An 18859-nucleotide genomic window follows, 5' to 3' on the forward strand; every position below is an offset into this window, starting at 1 on the left:
CATACAGTACATTCAGACTCATGCATTTTTGCTGAGACTACACATTTACTCCCTGTCTTCATATGATTCATAGTTTCGTTTGAATTGGACCTCAGTTGCACACAATTAAAATGCAGAAAATGTCTCTGCTGGAGTGTCTGCTGACCGACAAAGTGTGTGTTGCGGTTGCACACCCTCTAATTGTCTCATAGATATCACACTCTCCACTTGGGGAGTGCTTATTGATCCTCATCTCTGCATTTATCTGCAATAAAACAACAAGACTACAGCATTTTATGTTTGTGTTGCTTCACTACAAACTGGTCCGGTCAATTACAGTACCTATTTTACTTTTATTTTCAGTCATGACAAAAATTAGAGAATTATATTAATAAAATCATGCAGCATCTCACAATTAAAAGGTACCACATTAATCCTAAATAAAATATTTAACTTTTCTTTATATTATTGTGAGCCAGGGGTGGTTTGTAGGACCAGACATTGAGGAGGTGGGGGGGGTGCCATGGTTGCATGTAGTAGGCTAAAAATGCACATGGTATAGAATTGTGAACATCCTGGCATATAAACCATTACTCATTTCATCACTTCATCATTTGATCATTTGAGTAGCACTGCAGATGCTACATAAAGCTTGACCGATCTCTGGGCAAAGAGGAGGCAAAGACCGCAGATCAATAGATGGAAATGAACTGCTGGCATGTTTGTAGAACTGGTTTAATAGTAGAAACAAACAAACAAAACCACCATATGATAAACACAATAGAATTACACACAATAAATCTACAGACTCAGTCTTGTTCCTTCCTTCCATCCATCCATATATCCATCCCCCCATCCATCCATCCTTTTTCTAATACACGGGACAACTATAATCATCCAATGTACAGTCGCTTTTGTGCTTTGCGTGTCAAGTCAAGTCAAAGCTTTTATTTTCAAAAATCTATGTAACAGGAATGTTTGCACCAGCATTGAAATTTCTTTTCACCAGTCTCCAATGTGCAGATAAGATAAAATAATAAAAAGAAACAACAAATGGATGAACAGACATTGATGCAACGCTGACAACCAGAAATATATACCATGTGCGCGCGCACGCACGCACGCACGCACGCAGGCAGGCAGGCAGGCACGCACGCACGCACGCACACACACACACACACACACACACACACACACACACACACACACACACACACAGTGCACTAAAGTGACCAAAGACAAAAACAGTGTACAATAGGATTAAAGGTGGATTAAAGGAGGTGTCACGGGTGTTGTTGGAGCCTACACCAGCTGACGGGCGAGAGGCTTGGTACACTCTGGACTGCGCATTGCAGAGCCACATGAAAGACAAACAACCACACACACACACACACACACACACACACACACACACACACACACACCAATGGTCAATTTAGATTGAGCAGCTTAATTTAATTGTATATTTCTGGGGGTGAGAGGAAGCCGGCGAACCAGGAGAAAACCTGCTTAAGCACAGATAGAACATACAAACTGCACCGAAAGGACTCAATCCTGCTACCCCAGAACTGTTTCATGCTATTTAAATTTCAAATCTATATTCTATTTTAGAAATATCTTAATTTAAGAATTATACTTATTATAATTGACTAATGTTAAAGTCTACATCAACTCTTTTAGATTGAACCACTCAGATAATCATTAAAGATGTTGCAGTCATACACTGTTAGCATTACTAAATGTACGCAATGAGACTGGTATACAGTCTGGTACAACAACATTTTATCTTTAGCACCGGGAATCACCACCCATATTTGAACACTGGCCTTTATAATTAAACACACGAGGAGACTCAGTCATGGCTATGCTGTATTACTAATATACTTAACACTGTTCCATCCACACAAACCTGCAAAATAACATGCCACGCCTGAAATGTCACTACTGTAAACACACAAAATATCACTAAAAGCTCACTTTTCAACATTAACATTAACAGTCCCATGAGCCTTTGCATTCCTAACTCATAACTGTCAGCAATCACAGTGACTACTCCCATTACAAGATGCAATGTTTAGGTAGAGGCCAAGCACTCACAACTATTTCAGATTTCTATTGGCTGATGTTTGCATGAATTTGTTTTGAGTCAGTTTGACAAGTTAAATTCATGTCAGGAAAGGAGCTGAGATGACAATCAATGTTCCTAATGAAAAGGTCCACCCCTGCTCCAACAATAAGAAAATGTTCTTATGATACTAACAGGAATTTAACTTCACTGAATTTTAGTTTTGATTCAATTGGAACTCTTTAAAGCTGTTGCTTCACAGTGAGAAGGTCGTGGATTTAAGTCCATCTGAGGGAGTGGCCCTGAATTTGCATGTTTTCATGTCTGTGTCTTTGAATTGTGAATGTGGATGGCCATTTGTCTTTTTATTTGGCACCGTGATGAACTAGTCTTCATTTACCCAAAATATGCATTTTGGCATCGCCAATGAAGTCAAATTAAATCAGGAACTATAATTCTATAATAGGAAAGGGATGCAGACAATTTCTTTTATTTATCTTTTGTTGTTGCAGTTGTCCCAGCCACCACTCCTGCTTTGCTCTCAGTGATATCAAACTATTAATATATGTCCACACCTTGTGCTCTCCATTTTTTAAATAAAAGTTCCCTGCAACTCCCCAAACCCTTTTTTTGTGTTATATTATAAAAGAATGCCACCAAAATAAGAGATCTGTGATGTTAAAAGCCACACAAGCGTATTGTCATGATATTATGTGTCTGTGAGTTATCAGTTATACCCACTCTCTCAATTTGCCTTGCCCTGAATAAACACAGTCTGCAGTTTAATTAAAATGAACCCTTTTTCCGCTGATATTTAGAAATGTGCAGAATATCACTGCCTCTACTACGGATGCAGTGATTGAAAGTGGAGATAAAAGGGCAGGTTTGCAGGGAGAATTATACTCTATTTACTTTTTCATCAATGAGGCTGTACACTCCATTGTTTATGTTTGAAGTACGTGAGCCTTCTTAGTAAATAACCCTATCCTATTCCCTTTTTTTCTCTTTTATTCGCCATGAACCTTCAGCAACACTGATGACACAATAAATTTCAGTTTGGCTCTGTGTATGTGTGTGCATGTGTGTGTGGCTGTATACATCTAATAGAAACTAGGACATTACGGAGGCACTGAGAAGGCTGCGTTTGCATGCAGCGTGCAAACGTATTAAAATATGAAGACAGATGACTGTGTCTGGTAAGCTGACAGTGCTGCCTGCAATGGGAGAAAGCTAACAAACTTAAAACATGTTGCAGATCCCAGCAAGGCAGCTCGACAAACAAACGGAAAGGAAAAAACCCCATGAGCACCCAAAGCTGTTATTAAAGGTAATAGAAGTGGTTCCCTTCTCCACAGTTGTCAGTGTATGGTTTCACAGACACCTTCAGGGCGCATATTGTGTGTTTTGATGACTTTGTTCCATCACTGACTTTGAAGCAAGTCATAAAGAGGGACTTCCAAAACCTCTCAGGTTGTGTTACTTTTAGTATTGATATGTGCAATTTAGGTAGAAACAAAACAGGGTCAACTTTCTAGTTTGATAACATACCTCTTTGTGTTTGTGTGGCCAGTTTTTTTAAATTTTTTATTTAACATTGTTATACTGTTGCCAGCAGCTACATTTAGCTATTTGGAATGTGTGAGTTATGCTGTTAAAAGGAGAAACAAATTTGCACGTGATGTATTCAGTTGAGACTTGAGGCATCAAAAATCCGCAAATGAGCATTATATAGTAAAAAAAAAAAAACTAGTTTAATTAAATAAAAGCACAAACTTTGAATTGATCTTTGTGTTGAAGGTCTTCTGAAAATAACGCAATACATGCATGTGGTGGCAGTGTTGTTGTTTGTCAGTGCTTGTATTTCATAAGATATCTTCTGGAGCTCCATCCTGTAAACCGTCTCTCCGTTTCACACCACCTGGTAACGCAGATTTAAAAATCATGGCCACAGTCGATTAAAGGAAACCAGCAGGGGGAGCTCACAGCTCATTGGTAGCTGGATACTAAAGTGTAGGGACAACATGAGGAAGGTCAGCAGAGCAGACCACACACAACCCCCCTCTATCTCTGAGCCTCAGCATATCTTGAGTCCTGACTGCCGTGTCCATTTGTATTATCTAAATTCATGATTGAAAAGTGGATTATACTGATATTATCGCGTTCTGTCTTTATCTGCAGTATTTAACCTGGAAAAGACACCACCAAACATTGATATGCAGAGACCTCTTTCCTCATCATGGTGCAAGCTCTTAGTCAATCAATCATTGATTTCTGACACAGATCATATTAACAATTCTACTTCGGTATCTCTATACGTTAACATCCCTGCGCTTTCAGCTTCGTCTTTCCAAATACAGTAAACTAGCAATTGTTTTTCTCCACCTCATTCTGAAACGCACTGTTGCATTATTTGCTTTTCTCAAGTTATTTTGTGATAAAACAAGTCTATTGGCATAAAGTGTGACTATATATATATATATATATATATATATATATATATATATATATATACACACACACAGTATATATATATATATATATATATATATATATATATATACACAGTATATATATATATATATATATACACAGTATATATATATATATATATATATATATATATATATATATAATATACTGTAAATATCAAATATTTTTCTTCGCTATCACTCTCGTCCTAACAGCATACTAAACTATGTAGATATTTCCAGTATGGATTTGTTCTCCTGCACTCACACGGCGTGGTGCTCACATTGCGTGGTAAACAACAAATACATCTGAGAAACATTTAGCAACAGAGTTTGTGTGCGTTTATTCTCACACATACAGACGGACTCAGACTGAAGTTCTATTCCCTTCTGGTTTCTGTTTTTTTCCTCGCGATCCGCGTTCCGTGCGGTGTGTCAGGTTCTGGTGTGGTGGTCTGCGGGCTGTGCCGGTGTGGTGCGCATTAACCGTGCGCTCCTAGCGGCAGCGCCGTTGAAGCCAACAAGCAGATCGGGAGAAGGAGGATGTAAACTGACTTGTAGTGTGACTGTACATTTGCAGCTCCTTATCCCAGCACATGAGTCTTTTGGGAGCTGGTGAGAAAAAAACAGCACCAAAAAAAAAAGTTTTTGTGAACACACGAGTTAGAGGCTGGTTTCCAGCGTCAGAATCGGACCGGCCATGTGTTGAAGTGAGACAGCGCTGAAGATTTGAGAAGTGCCAGATCCGCGTCCCGTGGAGCCGAGGACCTGCGGAGGAAGACACAGCCTGGGCTTCTTTTCCTGAGTGGGCTTTTCTCGCAGTTTCCGTGGGCTTCAGTTTATGTAGAAGGTCATCTCGGACCAAAAGCAGGAACTGCGGATGAACTGACGGGACAGCCGAGGATAATACTGGAAGATCCAGAGTTTGGATAAGGTTTAGTGGATATGAACACTCCGAGCTGCTTCGGATGACTTACTCTGAAATGGATCCTCTCAATTTTTGGACATTTAAACTGGCTTTTTGTCAGTAACTAGAACCTCTCCAGAACTCACAGAAACACGGAGTAGAAATCTCGTCATTTTGGACATCTATTTCTTCAGTTCATTCGAGGATTTGCGCGCCCGCCGTGGATGTTTAATATGCCAGAATGGGTCCACTAGCGTTCATCCTTTTTGGTGGATTACTGTATTTGGAAGTTGATGGTGAGCTTTTTAACGTGTTATGAAGTAAATCTTGTTTATTAAAAAAAAAAATGTTTTACTGTGTTTTACGATGACTGACGTGTGTTATGTTCAGCTCATATTGTGTTAGTTAATTTGTGTTGTTGAGCTCCGCTTTGCTTGGTTAAAAACCCTAATTATTATAGTGATATTGTTGAACTTTTAAAGTTGTTAATTGTGTGGTTATTAGAAGAGAATAGCATTGCTGTCAAGGAGGAGGTGTAAATGTATTATTTTACACCGCCTTTATATTTAATACTGAATTATGGGGCACATTTAAAAACAGGAACAGCGACATGTGTCTAGGTTGATTCAACAGATAGTGACTCTTACCGTGCGGCTCATGATCACCTTTAAGGAGGTTCGGATTTGGGCAGACTTGAGTAGATTTTTGTCTATCATCACAATATATGTAAGAAGCTGCGGCTTCATGAGTTTTTTTTTTCATTTATTTAATATTTAAGGATAATCACTTATTCTAAATAAAAGTATGTAAATAGGGTTTGAATGTTTAATTTTCTCTAATCACCAGTGTAAAACAAAGATCCCTCTTTATGGATGATTCTCAGCTTGTGTTCTATATTTTATTTTGCCGATTTTCTGTTTTTCTTTCAAACATTTCTACCAGTTTCAAAGAAATCCAATCAAATATTGTTGTGTTCAGACACTAAAAATGAAGATAAAGTAGTCTTATCCAGAAAGTATTTTAGACCTGTTGGCCGTTAGTCCTGGTTTGCAGGTGTCTGGCAAATGAGAACGCCCTGGCTCTGCTCTGCTTTGGATGGTAGTCTCTGCTGCAGGCTTACAGTGCTGCGATTGTGTTTCATAGTGTAAATCCTCTCAAATCCATGCTTGGATAGCATTCCCCTTTATTATTTGGATAAACTATAATAATAATGGAAATGCTTCATTTTACACCCAAATCTTGGTCTCTATCTGCTGCAAAACCAACAATCTTTGCTCGGTGATATTCACTGATCCACAAGGGAAATTACTTAATGTTAGAATAAAACAGCCTCAGATTCAGATATGACACTTTCAAAATGTGTGTGTGAGATTGAATTTTTAATGCAACTTTTGAATTAGACACACCTTTTCACACCGACTTCTGTCTTGTGTACACAAGCCTGCACAGACAAAATGGTGCTTGTACTCATAGAATGAAGAAAAAAAATCCCAGATCAGACCTACACTGAGACGTTATATTGGTGTTGTAACATTGGTGATGATTTGTGTGTGTGTATGTTTTGTATTTGTACAACCTAGCAGTATGTGAAGCAGAGTTTTTGTTGTTGCTGAATGCAAGAGCCTGCAAGGCCCCATTTTTCTTTTCTTTCACCTGTCAGCTCCTGCTTTTGTTTTTCACAGCTGTGAGTTTTGGGTCTGAAGCGGCCTTCCTGCCCTCTCTGGTTAGCAAATCAAGTCCCCTTTCTGTTGGGATTTGAATATTTTCGTTTTCCCTTCTTTTATCTTTTTTTGTGTCTTTCACTCTATTTGGCCAAACCCACTGGTTGCTAAGCAGTAGCCGATGGCATTGCTAGCTGTCCAGAGGGAGAGAGCGCATAACTCCCAGGAGCAGTGGATCTTCCCAATCATTTGCCTGTCACCCTCCTCCCCCGTCTTTCTTGTACTCCACCTCCATTGCTGCAGAACACACCCATCACCCGGCCCTATTTCAGAGGTAATCTGAGGGTTCTCAAAGAGGGTGGGGCTTCCTCTAAGAGTCCACTTAAGCAGACAAAAAGGTCTGGAGTTGTATTCATGGGGTAGCACTGCCAACAAAGCCATGCCCTGTGAATGGTGTCAGTCACTCTTTCGTATACTGCGATTAATACTGGTAGTGTTCAGGAGACAAGAGAAAAGGTGAGATTGTGAGAAACAGAGTGTGTGTTGATTGATTAAAACTATACCTCAGAAAACAGGGGTACCACACTTCTTAAGAATCTAATTGCCATAGATAACCCATCAGCTGCTGACTGGTGTATTAATGGAAATGTTATCTCTTCCTCCTTTTGATGCTGGCTTTACATAGTGGACAAGCACTCCTGCCCCTGCGCTATTCTGAGATCTCCTGCATGCTTGTGTCTGATGTAGGAGCTGGTGACATCACATACACTTCGAGTGACATGTTTGAGAGGTGATGCATAATTGCCCAACTTAAATCTGAGTAAAACACTGTGGAGATCACTGCCTGGGGTCTTTGTTGCCCTTGGTAGAGCACAGCTCCCTGTCCGGCAGTGGAGTTGTGGTTTCAACAAAAGCTGAGTCAAGAGAAACTCAAGCACAGATGAGAGTAGTTGGGCATGTGATGGAGAAAGGAGTGTAGCAAGAGATGAAATGAGTGCAATCAAGCATAAAAATTGAGAAGGCTGAGAGAGCGTAATATTTGAATGGGGATGGGATAGCGTGAGGATACATTACCCAAGTCATGATTGTTTTGGAGACCCTTAAAAAGTGCCCTATGATCAAGAGCAAGCTCAGATTTAAGATGTCTAGCTAACAATGAGGCAGGATGAGGTCACTGTGTGAGAGCCATCACACTGTCTCGCCCAAAATATGATTGTTTTGCTTGAGCTAGCAGCATTTAGGCAGCGTTATTGTAATTACTGCTCGTTTGCTGGAATGAGGCTGCTAGAATGATGAACCCTCATTTGAGATCTACAGGATACTCCTCTCCACAGTCTCCCACGGTTTCCTTGCTGTCACAGAGACTGCTCTCCCCTGCATCAAAGAGTGCAACTGTTTATCCTCCGATTAACATCAAACATGAGTTGGAAGAAAAGACAAAGGTGGTGTTCGTGAAATGAACTGAATGTGTGTGATATTTCGATATGATATTTTAACAGTCTGGACTCGCTACTTCGCTCACCGCGTTTCAGCAGCGGTTGACTCCACACTCAACATATACCATAAAAACTTTGTGATCACTAAAAACAGCAGGATTCACAGCCGTTTAATATTCTAGTGTCATACTGGTTAATGCCTTTAGATTTTCACAGTGCACAGATGGGAGAGAAAATGTCAGCATTACATAATGCATGTGACTTAATTTACAGTAAAACCAGCAGAATACAGGGCAGTAAAATAACTTCCCCCCATTTTACCTCTGCTTTATTAAGGCCTAGCCATTTATCCCTGACATTTACTGAGCAGAAAAAGACCTGATGCCTTGATGCTTTTTCCTAGAGAAGCAAAGACAAAGGATTCCAACTGGATGAGGTTGATGATTATCAGTAACAAGTTCAGACAGTAAAGAATACCTCATGTAATTTATATTTCCAAAATTGCTCTGATCCATCTAGTTAGCTACCTCTGTTTTTCATTTATTTACACACGCACACACACACACAGACACACACACACACACAGACACACGCACGCACGCGCACGCATGCACACACACACACACACACACACACACACACACACACACACACACACACAAAATATGCATTGTTTGTATTGCCCATGAGGGTGGAATTCAAAAACTGAGGGTTTTGACATACACCTGCAATGGTAGTATAATTGGTCTGTGTGTGTGAGTGTGTGTTTGTGTGTGTGTGTACACGCATGTGCTTGGAGACAAACCGTCAGACCCTGTCACCTGTCTCACACACCTGTATTTTAGGAATACACACCTGTGCTTACCCCTGTGGTCCCCTTGACACATATAATCCTTGCTCTATTCTCGCACTCCATCTGTTTTCCAGCAGTCGATTAAGGGTTTGAGGCAGGCCAAAAGACAGAATTGTTGATGTAATTACTGTTATATAATCCCTGATGATTAGATGATAGTGAATGAACCCTTATTGATCGATGGCAAATACTCAAAGAGCAGTTACAACTCAAACTGCCTCTTGCTCAGTTGTGGCGTGGATGGTATGATCATTCTTATCTCCACAAACTTAATTATCTTAAGAGCATGCCAGATGGATGTATCAGAGCATCTCTCTGATGGTGGTAAAGTTGTCAGCATTGGATGAGTCATAGGTTACTTTACAGCTGAATAACTATTCATTCCTATTGGCAAAAGCTCACATACACACAGTAAACACAGGGCAGGACACAAACACACACTAACAACTTTCTGTTCTCCGTTTTTTCATTCATGTGTTTTCAGTCAGTGATATACCTTTTGTTCTGCATTATAAAGAGTTTGTGTGACAGTCGTATCTGAGGTATGTATCTTGCCTGTGTATTGAAGATGAGGTCAGGTGATAAAAATGCATGAGCTTGTCTCTTGCTGTGACACGTTTGAAGATGGACAGCCAGAGCTTGACAGCCAAGCACACATTCGTCACAAGCAGCAGTCATCCAGCGCAGCTGTAATGCCACTCAGAACGGTAGAACCAGTGAATAAGTGTCTTGTTCCAATGTCTCCGTCCCTTGTGGCCTGATCTATGGGTCACCTAGCCATGGCAACTTTTACTTTTCCTTTCTCTTAACTAACTAGAGAATCTAATCTTGTAGACGTATCTAGACTCCCCAGTGCAAACCATTACTTACCAAACTGCTGCTGTAGTGTGGAAGCTACAGCAATCTGACCTGGCCTGACCTCTGTTCAACATACTGATGCGATGTCATTGGAGGCACACTCGCATTTACAGTACAATATAATTGATTGTCAATTTATTATAAGTTTTTCTGGGGATTTTAATACACCCTTTTTTTTAAAACTCATTTGGTGATAAGATATAACTTTCCCTGTATGTTTTGCCCATTGAGATTTTGTGGGATTGTGTCACTGCAGTAAAAACATAGGCCTACTTTGCTTCGTAAACTGAGCCACCATGACTGGTCTCAGTTGATTTACTGTACATAATGGCTCCTGGTGAGACCTGCTTTGTGGTTGAAGTCTCAGTGTGGAGCGTGGCACAAGTCAAGTGTCACAACCATTGTGGCGGAGAGGAAGAAAGCCTTAATCGCATCCTTGAACGTTTGAACTCTCTGGTTTCACTTCCAGTATGGTGGGGATTTTTCTTGAGAGGTGCTCATGGCCATTTGTCATTTACAGGCCTGGTAACGCCCAGCCATGTGGTGGAATTATAAAATGAAGTGGGTGCATGTCTGTGAATGTGTTCATGAACACCATTAATAACAATCAAAGCCCACTGTTTTTTTTTGTTTTTTTTGTTTTAGCCCAGATTTATGAGCTTGGGTAAATTGAATAAGTCCTTCATCCACTTCCTGTGAGCACCCTTGACCCTACCACCCTAAGCAACACCAGATGAAGTGTCCTGTGGAATAGGAAGTTAATAAATCTCATCTTGGCTTGGTTTGTTGTACCTTAAAAAACAAACTGTGAGCTATATGAGCCGTTTCATTACCTTAAAGTGTTCTCTGAATCCACCATTTGGAATGTGTGTGGCTATAGTTTATACTCCTCATGTTCACATATGTGGCTAAAGACCCTGGAGTGTCTGGAGGTGGCAACTGTCCTCAATGACATCCAGGGATGCTGCAGTGGGTTCATTATCCATCAACTTCAATGGTAAATGTGCAATTATCTACTCATGCCTCAACGCAGAGTATCCTAAAGACCTGAAGGCCTTATGCTCCACCCCTTCTCTTTGCCTTACTTTGTAAAGCAATAAATCACTTTTTTTGCCCTTCTAAGTCTTTTGGGGCAGCTGACAAATGCAGGTAAAACAAAATACAGTGCTTGAGAAAGGATCAATTGACTCCATTCATTCAATTGCAGCAGGAACCACCTCAGTTAACATAAGGGTGAACTGGTGAACACCATGCTCACACACACACACACACACACACACACACACACACACACACACACACACACACACACACACACACACACACACACACACACACACACACACACACACACACGTCTTGGAGAACACAACATAAACACTGCTCCTGGCTTCTGATTTTATAGCACATTTACAGATTGAAGTGATCAAAGAAAATTGTACGCATTTGCCGTAGTGTTTTACTGGAAACCACTGCTTGACTAGAGAGAGTGGGAATGGCATCAAGTGAGGAACTCCTTGTTGTAGGGAGCGACGAAGGAAAAACTATTAATGAATAAATTCATTAATAGATGAGCATGTCTTAAATTTTAAGGCTGCAGTGCAAAGCAGAGACAGGCAAAAAAATGGTGCAAGTAACTAAAAGAGATGTGCATGGAAAGAAAGAAGGGGATGAATAAGATAGGAAGTTGCAACAAACTACATGCTTGAGTGACCTGGCATCAGAAACTGTTTAATCTGGATTGCGTACTGTATTGTCCAACCATTGGCCTGACAGCCCCACGGCGCTTTACCAGTGTAGCGCTCTTTTTAACACATTGCACTCATGAGGTCTGGATTTTTCTCAAGTCCGGATCCCTTCCTCCCTCTTGATTATTGTTTCATGAGTGGTCTCAACTCCTCTGAGATGCACAATTTGATGAAAAAAGATAACCTTTCATGACTAGTGTATACTTGAGCAAGAATCAGAGCACTTAAGGAAAAATTATTTTCCTTTCAGCTTTTCCCTTCAGGGGTCGCCACAGCAAATCAGTTGCCTCCATCTAACCCTGTCTTCTGCATCTTCTTCTCTCACAACAACTACCTTCATGTTGTCTTTCACTACATCGATAAACCTCCTCTTTGGTCTTCCTCTAGGCCTCCTGCCTGGCAGTTCAAAACTCAACATCCTTCTACCAATATATTCACTATTTCTCCTCTGGACATGTCCAAACCATCTCAGTCTGGCCTCTCTGACTTTATTCCCAAAATTTCTAACATGTGCTGTCCCTCTGATCTACTCATTCCTGATCCTATCCTCCCTGGTCACTCCCAAAGAGAACCTCAGCATCTTCATCTCTGCTACCTCCAGCGCTGTCTCCTGTCTTTTCCTCAGTGATACTGTCTCTAGACCAAGGAAAACACAAGGTTAAAAATGCTGCTTGCAGCTATTTGAAAACCCTGATATTCTGTTTCCCACAGTAATCTATTAATATATTGCAACTGAATGGGAGAGAGGGCAAGTAAACAATTTCAGTCAATATGACCCCACCACACCACTGCCCGAAAATACACTCAGAGTGGAATTCTATCTGATATTTGTTGGAGACAGGCGTGGATGCAGCATGGATGCAGTGAAATGCTCCTAGAATTACACTTATGTTTGCTTTCACAGTATAGGCCATAGCAGGGAAGGGAGGGTGGAGGTCAGTGGAGTAGCGAAGCATTGAGGTGGAACAGAGCCCATCATGTGGTTTTCCTAGCCAGCAAGCTAGCTTAAACTCCCTCCTTTTATTGAATTAATATAAAGAAAAACACGCACAAAGAAATTAAATTCCCTAATAACTTGCAAGAAATGATTATGAGAAAGTTCAACAACTCATGAAGAAGACCGGTTCATTTTTTAATGACAGAAGTAGAGTTGGACTGTTTCTTTGTAGTAGATTTTGGTACAGTACTTGAGAAAATGGAAATTTTTAAGGTGTAAAATGTCAAATTCAAGAATAGAGGTCAAGTGCTTGTGCAGTGGGCTGATTTTCTAGTCTCACAGTAGGCCATTGCAGAGTCAATGATAACTAGCAGCATCATTTCATTCCCACCCCCAGTTTCCTCTTGGTGCTCTAACACATCTTCCTTTTGATGACCTGACCGATCTAAGTCCGTCATCCCCACAATGAGGGTAGGATGACAGAACAGGGAGTAAAGCAGAGAGACAGAAATGTGTTGAGGGTGGAGAAGCTGGTATATAGACAAGCAGATGAAGTGAGAAGTTGAGTGGATGTGGAGAGACCCAAGAGAAGTGGTAGGCAGGTGGAGTATATATCTGCAAAATGATACATAAGTCATTCATTCTCAGATTCCTTTGAGGTTTTTGTTTGTTTTTATGCCTCTGTGCTGCTGGTAACCATGGTTAGATGCATTAGGTTTTTGACTTGTCCATCCCATTCTCAACAACACAGTAACCACATTATCTAAGGAACAACAAATTTGAATTCCTTCAAATTTGACACAAATATCCACTTATATTCAAGGATGAAATAATTGGTTTTTGGTGGCCATTATGAAAGTCACTTTGACCTCACAAAATACACTTTAATCCGTAACTCAGGAATTCATGTGCTAATTATAGCAACATTTCAAAGCTTGATTAATTGGATAAAATGGTAAGGTGATGGCAATTCAAATCTAAAAGGTCATCTTCACCAAGACATAAAAATATTAAGTGCAACAACACTTATTTGGCAATTTGATACCATAATTAAAGGGGAGATTCTGACTGCAATTAACATTTTGTTGAAGACAGATTTGATGACGATACTCAACCACTTTTTTCTGTTTTTTTTTTTTTTTGTCTCTGATTTTATCACCTGATTCCTGCTATCCTCCAGGAGTGAAGACTACCTATATGTCAAGACTATAGGTAGCCTCAGTGGCTGTAAGTTTTTCTAGATCAGAGGTTTCCATTGGTGTCTTGTGACACGTGCACACGTCTGTTTGGCTGAATAATGAATACCTCTTTGGGGAGCTCTGCCTTTCATGCACTGGCTGAGACTCATGTGGATATTGATTCAGTTGGTGGGATACAATTTCTCTTGGGAGCCAATAAAAATACAAAAAGATCATCATCTGCCTGAAATTCTGTTGCACACACGAGCACATTTGTGACAAAGATAATAGAAAGACCCCTTTTATGTGTGAGGTCAATAGAACACTAGGCTATTGTGATAATAATAGGGGTCCTATTATGAAAAACACATTTTTTCAGGTCTCTACATATACAGTACATAGTGGTTCTCCCTAACCTGACCAAATCCTAGAATCTGGAAAAAAAATGCTTCCTGCATCAATAGATATTTGGAATCTTTTGGATTCATGGCTGGACAGAATCAAAAACAATCGGATTCATAAAGTGCCGAACCTTATATCATCTCTGGGGTGATTGATAGAGTAAATTTACCTATCCTGAGTCATATTTGATTGTCCACTCCGATATGGGCATGGTAATTCTCAAGGGGGGTTTCTTTCAGGCTAGTAGCAGTGTGTGGTAATGACCTGGCTCAGAGCTACACACTGAAAGTTCCTCACAAACTGTTGAAATCATCTAGCATTTGGCCAAATAGTTAGGTCCAGTTCAGTCATGTGTGTGTGTGAGCGAGTGTATGTGGTTCGGGATTAGGCTATGGTAACAGTGTGTGATAACGACCTGGATCAGAGCTACACAATGAAAGTTCTTCACAAGCTGTTGATACTGTTGAAGCTAGCTTTTAGCTAACTAGTTAGCACTCAGATGTGTGTGTGTGTGTGTGTGTGTGTGTGTGTGTGTGTGTGTGTGTCTGCCTGAGGCTATTCCCGGCATCACAGCGAACTCATAATCAGTTACACATTAATTACTAATTAAGAACAATTGTTTGTTTTTTTGTGAATGAAAGCAGCCTTTGCTCTTCTAAATGACTGGATAGCTGTGTGTATCCACACACACACACACACACACACACACACACACACACACACACACACACACACACACACACACACACACACACACACACACACACACACACACACACACACACACACACACACACAAACGAGAATACAAGAAAAAAACTTGGTCTTACCGGAAAAATCACGTGTTTCATTAGTTTGTGTCAGCTTAGCTCCCGTGTTATCCATGATCTCTCATTGTCCACGACGATTGTTGGAAAACACCGGTCTCATCGTGTTTACAACAGTGACGAGTCTTTGTTCAGCAGACTAAGTAAGCAGCTCCATGCTTAGCACTGAAAAATCAACCGTTACATAGTAGCGAAGTTACTGAAAGTTAAAAAATTTCCAAACTATGGTGATGTGCGCGCACTTAAACAAATCGAATGTGAATGCGATGGCGAGGGATGTGTTGATAGAGGCAGCTCAGAAGGGGGAAGGGGGTGGTGACAGAGAGCTCACAGGCACGCCCCATTAACACAGCTTATTTCAGAACAAAGTGATTTTAACCATATTCAATCAAAGACATTGAGAGCCACGGATCGCTTTGGGGCAAGACATTTCAAATACAGTGTAGTTGGACATCTGGTAGCTGAATGACATGAATCAAAAAAAGCACAATATGGGACCTTTAAGCAACATTTTTGTAATAGCTTCTACTCCAAATTAACCTGTTAACCTGTGCCAGCTTCTATATGTCTTAAGAAATGTCTCCATTTTGAAATAGACATATTGTCACGGTTCGGCGTGGCAGTGCTGGTGTGTAGCAGGGAGAGGGGCCAGGCTTGTGGGTGGAGCCGCGGCTCCACACCTGTGGGTCCTCTCCACATCTGATACTCATTTACACACCCGTAACTGATTGTCACACCTGACTTCATTGTTGTTATCACGAGGCTTTTTAAGCCAGTTTGGATGGGAGCTTGGCGCTGGTTCGTTTTCTCTAGTTTGGTTCCCGTAAGTTTTCCTGATTTTGTGATTCTTGTTTGTCTGGGGAATTTTTCAGTTTCTTATTAAATCATGGAGAAAAGATTTGCCTTTGGTGTCCTACATTTGGGTCCATACCCCTCCCTACTTGACAGAACGAACCTGCCTGGACTGGACCCAGCGGACACCAACCTTCTAGCTGCCCTGACCAGCAGCAAATCCTGGAACCCAAAACAGGCTGCCGAGTGGAGACAGAAAGGGAGAGACACCTGGGCATGGCTGGCAGCTTATGCTGGTGTTCCAGTTCCATCTGCTTTGCTTGTGCCCGAGCCTGTTCCAGTGCCTGTTCCGTTCCCCGTGCCCGGACGCCAGCTTGCTCCTGTTCCTGCACCCTAGTCCGAGTCTGCTCGTGATCCGGCACCCCAGCTCAAGTCTGCTCCTGATCTGGCACCCCGGCTCGAGTCTGCTCGTGATCCGGCACCCCAGCTCGAGTCTGCTCGTGATCCGGCACCCCGGTTCGAGTCTGCTCCTGATCCGGCACCCCGGCTCGAGACTGCTCCAGAACTTGTTCCTGACCCTCCCTGGGACCGTTTTAGGGATGTCGGGGGGTACTGTCACGGTTGGGCGTGGCGGGGAGAGGGGCCAGGCTTGTGGGTGGAGCCGCGGCTCCACACCTGTGGGTCCTCTCCACACCTGATACTCATCTACACACCCGTAACTGATTGTCACACCTAACCTTCATTGTTATCACCATGAGGCTTTTTAAGCCAGTTTGGATGAGAGCTTGGCGCTGGTTCGTTTTCTCTAGTTTGGTTCCCGTAAGTTTTCCTGATTTTGTGATTCTTGTTTTTCTGGGGAATTTTTCAGTTTCTTATTAAATCATGGAGAAAAGATTTGCCTTTGGTGTCCTACATTTGGGTCCATACCTCTCCCTACGTGACATGTATGGCATTTTATTTTGAGGATATTTAAAAAACCTTGGATAGCATCCAGTTTCATTGATGCTGATGTAAGTTTTCTGAGAGAAAAGAGTAAAAAATTCATTTGGTTCGGTGATCTCCCACTTTTATTCTCTGTCGGTGTGCTTGTTTGTTTGCTATCGGATTCCTGCTTTCCTCCAGGAGTGGATGACTGCACAGCATTGGAGAAAAGTAATGGTAGTATTATTGCAGACAGGGAAACACAGCATTTTGATTGGTACCTGTGCTCTGAGACCCGGTGAAGTGCACTCGCCTCAGATCAGAGAGCACTTGATTGCACAGCCCAAATGATCACATTAAAAGGGCAACAGAAAGCCTATTTACCGTAAAGAGAGTGAGAAACTGGACCCAGTAGGAGACTCAAAATTGACTTTCGATTCTGTGAGGAGATTATTTTGATGGTTGATCAATGGAAAGTTACATGGAGTGTGTCTTTTTTATATGAGATGGGAGGAATATTGTGGCCACATGAGCACACACAAAGTTTCAGTCATTTTAGGGCAAGTATGTAAACTATGTAAACTGACCAGTCACATTTAGCTCTCTGTGCATCCAGCCCAGGTTTTTTCTGGTAGTGAAAGGACAATTGTAGCGGCATCTGCTGTGTTCATCTCCACTGCAAAGAGGAGAGCAGATGGAGACTCAAGGTTTAAGTGATTAGAAGGCAGTAGATTGGAATACAAATTGGATTTAAAGAAATTAGATTGATAAAAATCGAATGGAGTTGCCACACTTTAGTGATGTACTGGTGCATTGGCCTCAGTGGAAAAGCACTGCAGGGCCTGTGGATTATGAGGGAAGCAGATGCTCCAATGAGATAAGAATAAATGTACATTTAACACTCCATTTGAGAGGGATGGGGGTCTCTGTTTCTTCTCCTCTCCTTTATCTTGACCTCCATTTATCAATGTCACAGTGTTAATTACTGCTTCATTTATTTAGTCACCATAACGTTATGCAAACCTGTCGGTCTGTCCTGCTCAGACAGAGAAACTGACTGAATTAGCAACCGCTCATGCAAAGATTGGCAGACATATACAGCACAGCACTACTTGCACAGCTTTAGTTTTAATTCCAGTGAGATAAGATCACTCACTCCCAGGAGCAAGATTTCACTACCCCCTCCACTGTAAACCCTTGTCTGTGGCCCTTCTAACAATAAGACTCTAGGTCTGATCCCTAATCAATAACAGGGAAATGGAGGGAATTATCCCAAATTAGGAGGAAGAAAGAACAGACTAGTGCTTGTTCATAGGTCAATATGGTACTGTCTGATGCCTGATCCTTCTCAAGTGAAATCGTAGCTACAACTGAGAGTGTTTGTATGTATGTGTGTGTGAACCTGTGAACACACTTTCAACCTACGCAGTCTTTGAAGTAAAATTTTTGCTGATCAGTGTTTTTTTTTCTGCTTGGTCAGAAAAGACCGTGGTTTCTCCTGAGATGATCAAGTTGAATGGGTAGTTGAACAGATGCAAACTCAGGCAAGGGAGGCGTTGGAACCCTGCTGCCTCCATACCAGTTTGAAATAAGCCCTTACAAAAGCCCAAAGGGTATGCCTCTTGCTCACTCAGTAGGCAATGTCCTATAAACCTACTGTAGTGCTTAAGAGAAGGGCATAGTCATCACCTCAGCCGTAACAGCTAATTGTAAGACAAAGAGTCCAGCGGTCAACTTGATAAAACATTGGTGAATATTTGGCTTGCACCTGAATCTGAAGTATTGATGTGGCATCAGAAGTGGTTCAAAAGAAGAAGGATAAAGCCA

General features: G+C 41.4%; 1 protein-coding gene across 1 annotated transcript in view; it reads left to right on the forward strand.

Annotated features, from left to right (window-relative positions):
- Positions 1–5138: 5138 nt before the first annotated feature.
- Positions 5139–18859, forward strand: part of robo2 (roundabout, axon guidance receptor, homolog 2 (Drosophila)) — a 163344-nt gene continuing 149623 nt past the window's right edge. Inside the window, 1 exon segment of the mRNA XM_068317254.1 lies at positions 5139–5715. Within this exon segment, the coding sequence (XP_068173355.1) occupies positions 5661–5715 (55 nt within the window). The 5' untranslated portion in view covers positions 5139–5660.

This window comes from Antennarius striatus, chromosome 6, assembly GCF_040054535.1.
Source record: "Antennarius striatus isolate MH-2024 chromosome 6, ASM4005453v1, whole genome shotgun sequence".
In the NCBI taxonomy this organism is placed as follows: domain Eukaryota; kingdom Metazoa; phylum Chordata; class Actinopteri; order Lophiiformes; family Antennariidae; genus Antennarius; species Antennarius striatus.